Source organism: Microtus ochrogaster, chromosome 1 (genome assembly GCF_000317375.1).
Source record: "Microtus ochrogaster isolate Prairie Vole_2 chromosome 1, MicOch1.0, whole genome shotgun sequence".
NCBI classification, from domain to species: Eukaryota; Metazoa; Chordata; class Mammalia; order Rodentia; family Cricetidae; genus Microtus; species Microtus ochrogaster.
Genome location: NC_022009.1, coordinates 24,113,024 through 24,126,864, shown reverse-complemented (window position 1 = coordinate 24,126,864; position 13,841 = coordinate 24,113,024). Strand labels below are relative to the sequence as shown.

The 13,841-nt window shown below is 43.2% G+C and overlaps 1 protein-coding gene across 8 annotated transcripts in view; it reads right to left on the bottom strand.

The window, feature by feature from the left end:
- Nucleotides 1–9,269: 9,269 nt before the first annotated feature.
- The window catches only part of Gpatch2l (G-patch domain containing 2 like), a 53,669-nt gene continuing 49,097 nt past the window's right edge, over nt 9,270–13,841 (bottom strand). For 4 of the 8 annotated variants that reach the window (XM_026780220.1, XM_005343382.2, XM_026780211.1 and 1 more), the window contains one exon: nt 9,270–12,144. In XM_026780220.1, coding sequence (XP_026636021.1) covers nt 11,993–12,144 — 152 coding nt within the window. In that variant the 3' untranslated portion in view covers nt 9,270–11,992. The remainder of the gene's footprint in view (nt 12,145–13,841) is intronic. The other 4 variants (XR_003377125.1, XR_003377124.1, XM_013346868.2 and 1 more) reach the window with 3 other exon arrangements.

Sequence of the window (13,841 nt, the reverse complement as noted above, 5' to 3'; positions counted from 1 at the left end):
CAGCTCTACGTTGATGTGATTGAAGTCCCTCCGGAGGGTTCCTCTGGGGCCCTTCACAATGACTGTGCGCCCCTTCAGAGTGATGTCCACATTTTCTGGAATGTCGACCGTCTGATTGCTGAGAATGGTCTTCATTCTCGCAGTAGATGGGGCAAAGAGAGCAACCATTCCTTTTTTATAATGGCATTATCAGTTCAGGAGGGTGACGTCCCATGGCCTAAAGAACTCTATCAGGCCCTATCTTCAACCTGTTGCACTGAGGATTAAGTTCCCAACACATGGACTTAACGGGCACATTCAGGCCATATGACAACACCCCCTCTTCTAAACAAAGGCATAGAACTGGTACCACCTTGACTCCCAGGGACTTTTTACCTCCCCTTGGTTACTTCACACTTCTCTGCGTGGGCAGGATCCTGATTTGCAATAACAAAGTTCCTTTGCCTGTTGAGCTGGTCAGCTTTATATATGTGACAAAATGCCTGAGATGGGCAATGAATAAGGAAGAAATCTCCTTGTAGTACACAGGGTCAGAGGTTTCAGGCCATGGTCAGTTGGCCTTCTCGCGTGCCTGAGGCAGCTCAGTGCATCACACCAGAGTACAACATGGAGGAGCAGACCTATTCACCTTAAAATGGAGGGAAGAAAAGTAGAGACCATTAGGACCCCAGTCTCTCTGTCTCTGCCTCTTTGCTACCATAAGGTAAGCAACTTTGTTACCTGCCATGATATGTCGCCACAGGCCCAACACACGGGTACCAACTGACCAGAGTCTAAGGCCTCAAACTGCCAGCCTAAACAAATCTTTTGTACTTTAAGCTGATTACCTCAGACATTTTGTCATAGTAGTGGAGAGTCAACATAAGCCCCACCCCAAAGGTCCTACCACATCTCTTCCAATACATGCCATGGCTGGCAACCAAGTCTTTCATGCACTGGCCTTTGTGGGGACATCTAAAATCGAAACCATGACACTTGGTATTTACTGCATATAATATAAGTAGAATTAGACACTATGTTCTCATCTCTGGCTTTCTTTGTTGAGAACTGCATTTCCTGCAGACAACAAACAGCTGGACCTTGTTTTAATCCATTAGCTCCTTTGTGCACTCCTTCTCTTCTTAGGTGAGGACTCTTATGTCACAAATTTTCTGAAAGTTGAAGCAATCCTTGTTAATCTTTCAATTTTTTTTTGTCTGAATGTAGTATTTCTTTGTCCTACTCATCCATCTCTAGTATTTCTTTGGCTTAATCTAGTCTACATGGAGAAAGAGGCCTATTCACCTCATGCTGGAGGGAAAAAAGTAGAGAATAGGATTCCAGTCTCTCCTCTCTGCTTCTTTGCTTTGTTTTGTCGTTTGTTAAGCAACTTTGCCATCTGCTTACCTGCCATGATATGCACCATGGGCCCAACACAACAGTTAGGCAGATTAACCTACACTTAATCTGGGGATTCTCTCCCCTGTGTGCATTCGATCCAACAAGCTTCTCCTTTCTAAAGTTTCTGATCATTTTTCCAAAGTCTAAACTTCCTTGCTCAGCTCTCATCCCTGTTCTCTCTCCTTACGTCACTGACCTACTTCATTTCCTCTCTGAAGTCACTCATCATTTTCACAAGCAGACTTGAGTTGTTTGCCTAACGATTTCAGTATTTTTAAGATTTGGTAATTAAGAAGTCAGTGTCTTTTGAAGGCATCATCTTGTCTTGTTTTTGTGTGTTTCCTGTGTGCTGTGTGATGGTTTGTGTATCTGTACCTGTGTGATCTCATTCAGTTTTATTTGGAAATGTTCTTAGTGAACAGTTATTCCTTGAGGACTCAGTCATCACCACCTCCCATGGAGAGAATTCAAACGACTGTAATTATGACACTGAATTGAACATACACTTAAAATATACTGAAGCCCACTATCAACAACCAAAGGACAGAAAATGGCAGATAATTTCGACTATACTGCTTTATTTTTGATTATGTGTATAGGTATTTTGCCTACACATATGTTTGTACACTGTGTGCCTGCCTGGAGCCCAGAAGAGGGAGACTAGAAGATGTTGGGTCTCCTGGAACTGGAGCTGCAGACTACTGACTGTTATGTGGGTGCTGGGAATTGAACCCAGGTCCTCTGGAAGAACACGTGTTCTTAACTGCTGAGGTCTCTAGTTCAAGAAACTTTTTATATGTATAAAAATCAAATCTAGTAAACTTTTCTAGCTTCTTGGCTCATGCTTAGAAAGGCCTTCCCACTTGACAATTCTTAGCTAAGTTGGGAAGTGCTTACTACACAAGCACGGGAACCTCAGTTCAACCCTCGGCACCCATGCAAAAACCCCCAGGCTAATCAGAAGCTGCCCCAGAAAACATTGCGAATGGCCACTGAGGAATGGCCCCTCTGGCCCCCACACACCCAAGTACACTCCCGTAACCACTGGTATTTCACACAGGTCTGCGTGCAGACTGTTGGTGTGAGAAGTGAAGAATGCCTCTGCTCACTTTTCCAGAACACGTGGAGTGGTCCCCATCCCACTGATTTGAAAGCTCCCTTTGGCATAGCCTCAGCTCCCATGTGCTGATATTATCTCTGCACCATCCTGTTCTCCTCTATTTACAAATTATTGCCACACTGTAACTGCTGCACATATGTAAATGTTAATGTATAGTGGAGCCTCCCTCATCACTTTTTTTTTGGTTGTTTTTCGAGAGAGGGTTTCTCTGTGTAGCCCCAGATGTCCTGAAACTCACCCTGTAAACCAGGCTGACCTCAAACTCAGAGATCTACCTGCCTTTGCCTCCGGAGTGCTGGGATTAAAGGTGTGAGCCACCACAGCCTTGTTTCATGTGAATTTTAAAATTAGCTTATGTAAATCTTATTTTAAAAAGCCTACTAGTATGTTTCTTGGCTATCATCTTTACTCTTATCTTGTATTATGTGTTAGGTACATATGCATGTGGATGCCTAAGAGTTCAGAAGTGGCTCCCTGTGAGCTGAATTACAGGTAGCTATGAGCTTCATGATTCTGGAGCTGGGAACTGAACTTGGATCCTCTGGAAGTATGGCAAGCACTCTTAGGTGCTGCGCCATCTCTCCAACCCTGGATAGCATATTGAATTGACAGATTAAACATGAGGAAGTCATGGCTTCATGATGCTGATCATTCCTATGAAAGAACATGGACATGGTAGTCTTTTCATTTGTTCTTATTTTCATTGGAATTTGTTTGGCCTCTCACTGGTATTTAAATTTTTTCTGCAAATAAATTTATTCCTAATATTTTATTTTTTGTTTTCTGCTATTGTAAAAATATTTTCTCTTAAGGCATGAAATTGGATACCATGTATATAAAGATGATTGTTTTCTGAAAATTAATCTTGCAAATCATTTTGTCTTTGGTTAGTCTTTTGCTTCTGGGCAAACAATCCAATCATTTCATCTGAGACTTAGAACTTTATCTTCTCTTCCCTTCTAATTTCTGTCTTTAATTTCCTTCTCTTGTCTAATTGTTTTGTCTACGTCCTGTGGAACAACTTTAAATAATAGCGATGATTAGTAGACATCTTTGTCTTGTTCCTGGCTTTAATGAAATTGCTTCTGGTATTCTCAATTAAGCACGAAGCTGGCTTCAGATTGAGATAAATATATTTTATCATATGAAGGAGACACCCAGCTATTCCTTGTATTAAATGATCCTTGTATTCCTGAAATAAGCATCACTTAGTCATGGTGAATTACTCTTATCTACAGCCATCTGGCTGGACGCAATCCTAGCTCCACTGCTAACTACTGGTATTCAGCAGAATACTTTACCTCCTCAGGATTCAGTTCCCTTGTCTTTTAGAACAAGGATGGGGGAGCACTATCTCATTAAGTGGCTGTGCATACCGAATGGCTGTACAGAAATCTGAGCACCTCTTCAAATGTTTAAAAGCTATTTTCACTTAAAACAAACAAAACAAAACAAAAAAAAAAAACCTGAGCAGCCTGTTCAAATTTATTCCCAATTTTTCTGTGGAATATATTGTTTTTAAGTTTTTCATACATTGAGCTTAGCCATAATCAGTGATGTAAACTACAAATGTGCATCCCAGTTACTGCACTTTTGTTTGCTTATGGCATAAGTGCACTCAAAAGTTTAGTTGTTTGCTTTAGGAGCCAAAGGCTTCCAGCTGCACCTGAATTTCAAGAGGCCCTGAGGATTTGTGTCTCTAATCCTTACTATCCCTGCATCACCAGCCTTTGCCATATGAACTTATGGTCCTCTCCAACAAAGGTAGTCTCTGTTTTCCTGCTGGTCCAAGGAGAGCAAAGAACAAAGAGCAGGGCCGACCAGATAGCCACTCCTTTAGAACCGGGCAGCTGACCAATGCGCCTAGGAAGCTTACCTCCTCCCACGTTACAAGCAGGGCCAACTTTCTTATGAAAACTCTTAGTATTTTAGGACTTGCAACCACAGAACATCTCTATCTTGTGCCCTTTCCTTTCCTACTGAACCCCCAAATTGTGGGGGAAAAAAATAAACCAAACATGACAGCACCTAGCAGCGGAGACACGCACTGGGCAAAGTGTAGACCATCAGCAGCCATACCCTGCTGACTCCTGTTAAAGAGAAATCACCTGTTATTTTCCCTAGTAATTGTGTAGCTAGTGTTGTATAATCAAACCCTCAGTCAATCTGGACATTATCCTGTCATACAGTGTGAGGAACAGGTCCAGTCTCCCTTTTCCTGTACAGCCATCTGAGGTATTCTAAACAGTTGTCCCAGCATCCACCATTTAGTCTTCTAGTTTATCTTGCCCGCCCCGGCCCCATGCTCGGGGGCAACAACTTCACGGTATCCTCAACTTCCTTCAGCAGTTGGGCCTATTTCTGGATTCTCTATCTGCCCCACTGCCTATTCCCGTGCTGTACACTTTCAGAGTTAGACTTCATGCCAATATGGAGTAGGATAAGTCTCTCTTCCAAGTGCCTTTTCAGTTTTCTCAGGCTGGTTGTCTTCTCATGAACTAGTTCCCAGCAAAGAATCGACAGTGTGTAGGTGGCGCAGTCCACAGACCTTTCTACGAAGAGGACAGTCCCAGATTTGAAACCACAATCAGTGTTGTTTAATGTCACAGAACTAACCCATCTTTTCATTTCCCCTGATTGCGGAATTCTGGTAAATTACTAGGGACCGCATCGCCTTACTTATGTTCCTATCTTGGCTGCACGTGTCACTTCCTACTTTGGTTTATGGCTTTAGCTGTGGGCTCAGTCTCTACACCACCTGGCCTGTGGGGGTACTTTCACTCCTGGATGGAAGTGGACTCGTGCAGAGTTTTGAGGTTGCTTCTGCTAGTCAGCTGAAATTATGACAGACCCAGGTCCACTGAAAGTGTTAGACCACACAAGCAGTATACACTGAACAGAAACCTACGCCAAACACAACTTGCTAGACATTTTTAAGTAAAAAATGACATTTCTTCCACCAGGGTCAAGATGCAGAAAGGCAAACTAGTTTGTAATAGTTCACTGATTTATTTAGTACTTACCCACACTAGCAGACATCATGTTTGGAAGGAGCTGGCTTTGTGAGAGATTTCAGCTGAGACCCCTCTTCCTTGAGCATCCCATGCCTGACCTGCGGTGGCTCACCTCAGTCTTCACGCCAGAAGCTCACTGGGGCTTGGTGAACACTTTTAGGACTAAAGATGCCATTGTCTATTTGCCTCCCATGGAAGAAAGCCTCTTAGTCTCTGTCTCTGTCTCTCTCTCTCTTGCACACACACACACACACACACACACACACACACACACACACACAATTTTAACCGCTGTAGACTCTTTGCTTTCCATTCAATCCCCTGTGCATTTAGGAAGATTTTCTTTTTCTTTTTACTCCAGTGGATTAATGGTAAAATTAACTCCCACAAGTAGAACAAGTCAGTAGCAGGAAATAAAATTAGCATACAAAAATCAATACCTTTTATATATAGAATTACAAGTTAGAAGATACAATGGCAGAGAAAACACCTTACTGGCAACAGTACTTTGATTGATAGATTGGGTCACAAAGTCATCTACTGTGTATGTCCCCTCCTATAATGCATCTGGTTTTAATCACATGTACACACAATTATGCATAGCTTGGTGACAAATGCCTTTCACCTGCTGAACCATCACCACTTTTAAAACTCCCAATTGATCTGCATGTGCACACAGGGCTAAAACCCCGCTTCAACAAAAAAAAACAGAATTTAAAGACAGAGTAGGAGCCATACTTCAGTGGTGGGCAGGGGTCCAGAGTTGAAGGAGGGGTATTTTGTTTGAAGGGGGGTAGTTTCTGAGCATATTAAAAATGCAAAAATGTCTATAACAAGAGGCTATTTATAGCTAGCCCGAGCAATGCAGAAAACACAAGAACTGAGGGCAACAGACCTGGGCAAGACAGGTCCACAGGTACTCGGGTTCTGAGAGGAAGTGTGGTTGAGAGGGAGGAGGACGCTCTGTTAAGTAAGTCATGGATGGGAGGGCAAGATTAGTTGCTGAGAGGCTGAGGTTAACAGGATTTGGAATGGCTGCTTTGCAAAAACCGCTAAGAGGAGGGGCACTGGCTGAGATCCTGGACAGTAGGAACTAAATGTTACCATGATGCTGGGGTGGCTTCAGCTCCTAGTTTAAAAAGCTACCCAGAAGCTAGTTCAAAATTATCTTCTGGGCTGGAGAGATGGCTCAGAGGTTAAGAGCACTGGCTGCTCCTCCAGAGGTCCTGAGTTTAATTCCCAGTAACCACATGGTGGTTCATAACCATCTATAATAAGATATGGTGCCCTCTTCTAACTTGCAGTGATAAATGCAGACAGAACACTGTATACATAATAAAATAATAAATTTTAAAAAGTTATCTTCTTTCATTCTGCAATTTTAAACATCTGAAGATTCTACAAGGATCAGAACTACCTTTCAGAGAAAGAAAATATTTGTATTATTAAAACCTTAGAAAGCTTTTCCAATTGTTTGTTAAAAGACAAAACTTGCTATGTAGTTCAACCTAGAATCTTCCTGCCTCTGCCCTGCAATTCTGGGATCACAGGCATGAGCCACCATGAAGACACCCCTCCCCCCAAAGGCAGGGCTTCCCTGTGTAACAGACCTGGCTGTCCTGCTGGAACTCGTTCTGTAGACTAGGCAGGCCTCAAACTCACAGAGATCCACCTGCCTCTGCCTCCCAAATGTTGGGATTACAGGCAGTGGCTGCTGTAGCCACCACCACCACCGCGGCCCGGAGCAATAGGTGGTTTTAATTAACCTTTAAGCTAGGAAAGAGGACACATGCAGAGTCTAGGGATCCAGTGCTAGGCAGTTTTCAGAACACCTTCCCGAATACAGTGAACTCCTTCATTACACATCTCTCTGGAAGGGAGAATTTGGGTTTGTGGGCTCTGGAGTAAGTCAGGACCCATCTTAATTACTATGAATAAAATCATCAAGTACAATGTCCATTTTTTCCGAAAGCTTCACATGAGTTTATCATACTCTGAAGTGCTGACGCTGTAACTCAAACAAATCAGTGGGGCATTACTGTCGGGTTTCCAGCAGTCACACCCTATTAGTTGGGTGTAAAGCAGACATGAGAATGTGGGAGGACTGATGTACTGACATTACCAACCTCAGCAGATGCTTATGATACGCCTGCTGAAGTATTGGTTCTTTTAATTTTTTCTGAATTACATATTAAAATGTACATCACTATGCTAGAAAAATGTGTAAGGCTTTTCCTTAAACTGACTTCTGAACACATAAGACTCACCGGTGGCTGTATGTAAGTACCATCTTATACCGATAACTGAAAAGTGACGGTCACTCTTGTTACACTTGGACTCCTGTGTCAAGTCACTTCCATCCTCTACTCATGGTCTCTATGACCCTTTCCCAGGCGTTTGCGAGGGAAACCCATGGGAACAAAGCCATGTTTTGAGAGTTTAGGCAAGGAATCACACACAAATCTGTCTTTGCCAAGGAGCCTGCTTACCTGGCAACACCTGTGCAGCCAAGGCTTCAGGCTGCATCTGGATCCCCTGCAGGCTTTGTTAGGCTTTGCTGGACCTCATTCCCAGGCACTGACTCAGTAGGTCAGACGCTGCTCCCCATGTGAGCATCTTCAACATGGTCCTCACTGCCCAGCTAAGGACCAGTCTGGGGCTCTGCTCAGAGCACCCCTTTCCTTCCCTCTACCTAGGATGGCTCCCCTTTGTATCTCCAGTGTCAGCCTCATCTTTATACCACAGTGGAAAACTTTAGTTCCAAATCTGCTAATTTACCAAGAGATTTCCCCACATCCACGAGTATATTATCTTGCCTAAATTTACACTGCTAGGCTCCTTTTATAAAAACCTTACACTCCACACTCTTCAGCACTATTGTTCTTTTTCTTCCACATTGCCATTTCCAGGCATGGCTTTCCTCTTCTTCAGATTCTAACACAGGAGCGAATACCAAGCCATTTGTGTTTAGCACCTGAAGTCCCGCTCCTTGGCTTTGCTTCTCTTCCAAGGGGGTAGAATCACATCCTGACTATTGCTAGAAGTTGTAACTCTGCTAACTGCAGCGAAGGGAAATAAGGACATGGTGACGAGCACAACTGGCTTGAGCAAAGGAAGAGGCTAACGAGAGTGAAATGCTTCCACTTCCCCATTGTCTAAGCTATGCCCCCAACAAGATAGCAGTGGTGTCTGCTAGAGCCAGCTGCTCGCTCTCAGTTCAAACAAAGTTCTTAAGACACTGAAGGCAGCTGCTGCTGAGGTGTATTCATAGATTCTGCCCAGGAAGGGGAGAAATAAAGCACATTGCTCAGAACCACAGCAATTATGCCAAAACAGAGCAAAGACCTTAAATGAGCCATGCATCCCCATAATTCTTTACCCAGAGCTGAAGAACCAGCTATGATCATGGTGGCCTGGCAGTTCCTCCTAGTACCTACAACTCTTAGTTCTCAGTGGCTTTGTGTTAACACAGGATAACACAGAACTTCCTAGACTATGGAAGAAAATTTTGGAGAGATTGATAGAAAGGTAGATATAGATAAATGATAGGCAGATAGATAGATGAATGATAGAGATGATAGATACATACATAGGTATGTATGATAGATACATACATAGGTAGATATAGATGGACAGATATGCTCAGCGAGTCTCATCCTCGAATGCAAACCTTAATAAATCTTTTTAGGACAGATAGTTAAATTACTCATTATACACATTGAACTTTACTTAAAAAAAATCTCATTCAAAGGACCAAAGATTGAGACACTTTATTTACTTTGGGTCATCTGCTGTGAGAACTGGTCTTGTTTAAGAGCCAACGCCAACGTCTCTCACTGCCACTGATCTCTAGAGAACTCAAGGCTTAACCACATGCCACTCAGGAAAACGATATTCTGTCCCTGTAAATGTAGCGTCATGAAAACAGCAATGACTTCCTCTTCCCAGCAGTTCTGACCAAAGAGCTATGCAGAGGTTTGGATACAAATGAAGCTCCTCCTTTAACTGCTGCATCTTAAAAGTAATCTCAAACTCCTTCAAACTCCTCTGCAAAGCTAACAATGTGTGAATGGATATCATGCAAGTAGATAACATGTTTGTCTGTTTTAGAAAAAAAACACAACAGTGAAATTCAGAAACATCTGTGTAGTCTGTAAGGATTTAACAGAACTCAGAACCGTGGCTCTTGGCTTCATTTACTTCTCATATCCAGTGCATCCTTAAGGTCTGTTTGGTGATCTTAAATACTGACAACAAAACCGCACCTCTCCTTGAAAAGCAGATCTTAATTTATGGCATTATCCACTGTGTCATAAAAATGTTTAAATGTAAGGTTTAAAATACAGCTGATACTAGTTAGCCTCTGAAGCTGGTTGACAGAGAAATAGCAGAATAAATGGCTTCCCTAAGCATGTGTACCTTAAAATGAGCGTAATTTACAACCCTGTATTAGAAAGTATTTGTGCACTTAATATTCTATTTTCTCAGATAAATGACTTTATTCCCATTCGTTACAGGTAGATACTATAATCTTGGCTGATCCCTGTCAAAATTATTCAGAAATGTATAGAAATTCATGACCAAGAAAAATGAAACAATCATGAAAAAACATTATTGACATGGGTCTCAGACTGACCAGGGATACCAATGAGAAACACAGATTATATAACCCAGGGCAGAATAGCATCTAAGTCTATAGTTTGTTTGGGCTTACTCATGTGCCTGAATACAATATGCAAGTCTGCCTTTACCTCTGAAAATTGGCATGGCTTCAGAGAGATATTTAAAGTGTAAATAAATATGTATATATAAACTACTTTAAATCCCAGGTAGGAGAGGACGACCTGGCAATGGACCACAAAGGAGAGCTACGGGAATATCTTTGCACCTAACCGTGGCGGTCTCAAAAGCCATCATCATCAATGTCTGCATGAAGTTTAGGAACTGGTTTGTCATCAGTAGATCTCTCCCTTGGCCCAAGCCAGGATGTCAGAACCGTGTTCCACAGGCCACTGCAGAACTAAGTCTAGGTGAGAACGCACAACACAGCCCACTTTCATCACTGAGCCACCAAACAGTGCCACATTCCCTACCTTCTGTGGATGTAGCTGTGACACCCCATAGGACAGTCACTCCTTCTAAGAATCAGGGTGATTCTGGGGGACTGGAGGCTTCGGTGTTACCCTCCAGTGTTATATGATCTCTATCTGCATCTCCCTTCACCACTCTCTTATGGCCAGCTGGTACGTTCTCAGCCTTCCACAGAATCTATAAAACCAGCTTCAGAGTCCCCTTTCCATACAGACTCACACTCTGACCGCCTGCCCACCTCGCATTAATTACACTGTGTGGGAGGGACAATTACACTTTGGGAAAACGAGGCACCTGTCTAAGGGAGAGGTGTTCGGTCCCATGTGACCAAAGCAGTGAGGGTTTAACATCAGCTCCTGTGTTTTTCAGAGTAGAAGCACTCGGTTGATACAAAGTAAGAGCACCCTGTCAAGCAGGCCCCTGAATGACAGGTGCTCTTGAGAATACTTTTGGGAAATGTGGCTTTTCCCCAGCAGCTCCAAGCAGTCACATATTCCTCACTTTGACAAAGTAGCATTGACTTGAGGCACAGCCGTATATACAGCTCTACATGCAGCTGAACAGTCATAAACACGCCACACAGAGGCATGTCCCATGTCCCAAAGACATTTTCCTTCTCAGATAACAGAGCATTATTCTATAGAATAACGAACAGTGAAGTCCCACTCAGAATATAATTAAGCCAGGATCAGAATGCTAGAGCAAACACCAGCCACTGACTATTCTGCTGCGCACCTAAACCTCCATCTGCATTTTAGTACACCAACCTCTGAGCTTAGGTGTGCCCTCTGCCACCAGAACACAGACCATGAAGATGAGGTCAAGGACAGCGCAGCTGCCAGTGATCCCTCAGTTCATGTGCAAGCCCAGTGGAAGAAGTTCCCAACCCCTCATGCTGGTGTCTCTTCTGAGGCCCCGAACTGAGAACCTGGTCGATGTATCTTACTGGCACAGAGTAAATAAAGGCTTGATGGCAAGCCGTACTGCACAGACACATCCCATGGAGGAATGTGTTTGGAATTGGCTGTGAATTTGGGACTTCACTGGTGATAGTAAAAGCTCTATGCAGAAGGGATGCCAACGCTGTTACTAGAACAAAGACACAGCTGCCCAGGAGCATCAGCTCTAGGAAAGCAGCGAAGGTGAGAAGGTGAGCAGCGGGCTAACAACAGAGTAAGGGATACAACAGAAGATGCCCCGCCCCCTCAAGGAAAACTGCTGCCCCGCTGCTTTACAGAAAAAGATTCCCCAAATAAGATCTTCTAAAAGAAAGAGCCACCGCTGCATGTGAAGAGGAGTGAGTCCTGGTGGTGCAAGGACCAGGGGTGCCAATTAGGACACCGAGGCTGTATAATACGAAGTTTCAACACCCATCAGCCACTGGGCTCTAGCTGCATCCAGAACTCTTTTCATGTGGCATTTTGAAAAACGTGGCTGGAGCTGAGGCAGTAGCTTTCTCTGCTGCAGAGGTCCCGTCTAACCACTCAGAGTGGGGAGGCTTCTGGGCTGGGGTGGCTAGCTCCAACACATCTGGGTGCACTGTGTTTCACAAAAGAAGAAGGAAAGAGAGACGAGTTAGTGTAAGAAATTAGGGTAACAGGGACATAGAAATACATTTCTTAATCTTTATATTTCATGCCCTATTCACCTAAGTGGCTTCATAAGGTTTACTAATTTCTTCATTTTAAAAAAAAGTGGAATTTACAAAATCATTTCTCCAGAAATAAATTCAGTAGAACAGATACAGGAAAACACTAGACCACTTTACTCACAGAGCACACATGTGCCAGGCACCGTGCTGTTGAACATCATGTACTCAGGACTCCCTACCTCACTTCCCCCACCCAGTATGTATGTGTAGTTTTAAAAATAATGTCTTACAATGTAGCCCAAGCTGGCTTCAAACTCATGGTCTTCTTGCCTTAGCCCCTGAGCACTGGGATTATATGCATGTGCCATTACACCTGTACAATATCAAATTTCTTAACAACTGTTAGAAGTAGGCACTGTCATCCCCATTTTATGGATCAGGAAACTAAACTAGAGAGATCAAAAATAGCAATTCAAGCTCAAATACTGGGCTACATTTGCTCCTCAACATGATGATGTTAGAAGTAAACACAATAAGGAGAACAAAAGGAAATAAGCAGCATCAGGCATGGTATTCTAATCAAGTTTCTCAAGACACTCTGGACTGGACAGTCAATGAAGGTACAGAGCCATGCTGTGTACCCGGAACACTCAGCACTCTGGGCCCTGTCTACCGAATGCCAATAGCAACCCACTTCACCTTTCCAAGTGCCCCTGAGTGGATCAGGACAAACCACCATTCACTCTGCCAAGGGTAAAAATATACTTAGATATAGTAAAATACAGTAGATTCTAGACTTTTCTTTTACATCCACTAAGTCTACCCAATAATATAGCCTTGGTATTTTTCTAATAGTGACTGGGTCACAAAAACAAATACAACAAAAACCACATCACAAGAATAGGAAGGACTTACCCTATTTTATCTTATATCCTCAAATAAACTCAAATGTCAACTTTGTACTGGAAGTTAACATTAGAAATGCTTGAACAACATGACCCTACCTCAGCTTATATATACATTTCTTAAATACAGTAGCTTTCAAATGTTTTGGCATCTCAGCCACAGCAGCACAACACGTATCTGCACACACTTGCATAGCGGTAGTCAGTTGTTCAAGTTTAACTGAAAGGACTTCACAGAACCATCCCTATCCTTACTACATAATCAGAAACCTCAGTGACAGTCTATCCTTGAAAAGCTGTCGGCTGCTGTTGTTTTCTATGATGGGATGGTCATTGTTCAGCAGCATGGAGCTCAGAGGTGATGTGGAAAGCTCTCATCATCTCCAGTGGAAGCTGTGGAAACTCTGTGCACTGTCAGCACTAACTCTTCACCCCTTCTCCTCCCAGCCTTGGTAACCACCTCTCTACCTTCTCTTGTCATTAATTCACTATTCAGGTTGCTCATTAAAGTGGAATCATCCACTATTTGTCTTTCTGTGTCTGTCTGGCTCACTCACTGTGCCTTTATCCGAGACAGCAAGGTTCTGAGTGCCAAAGGCTCAAGCTGAGTGACACTCCATGTGTGCAAGAACCACATTTTGTTGCTCACTGGCCACTAACATCTGGGTTGTTCTACCGTGACCAATGTTGTTGTGCACACCAATATAGGAAAACCTCTGCTTTAGGGGCTGGAGAAATGG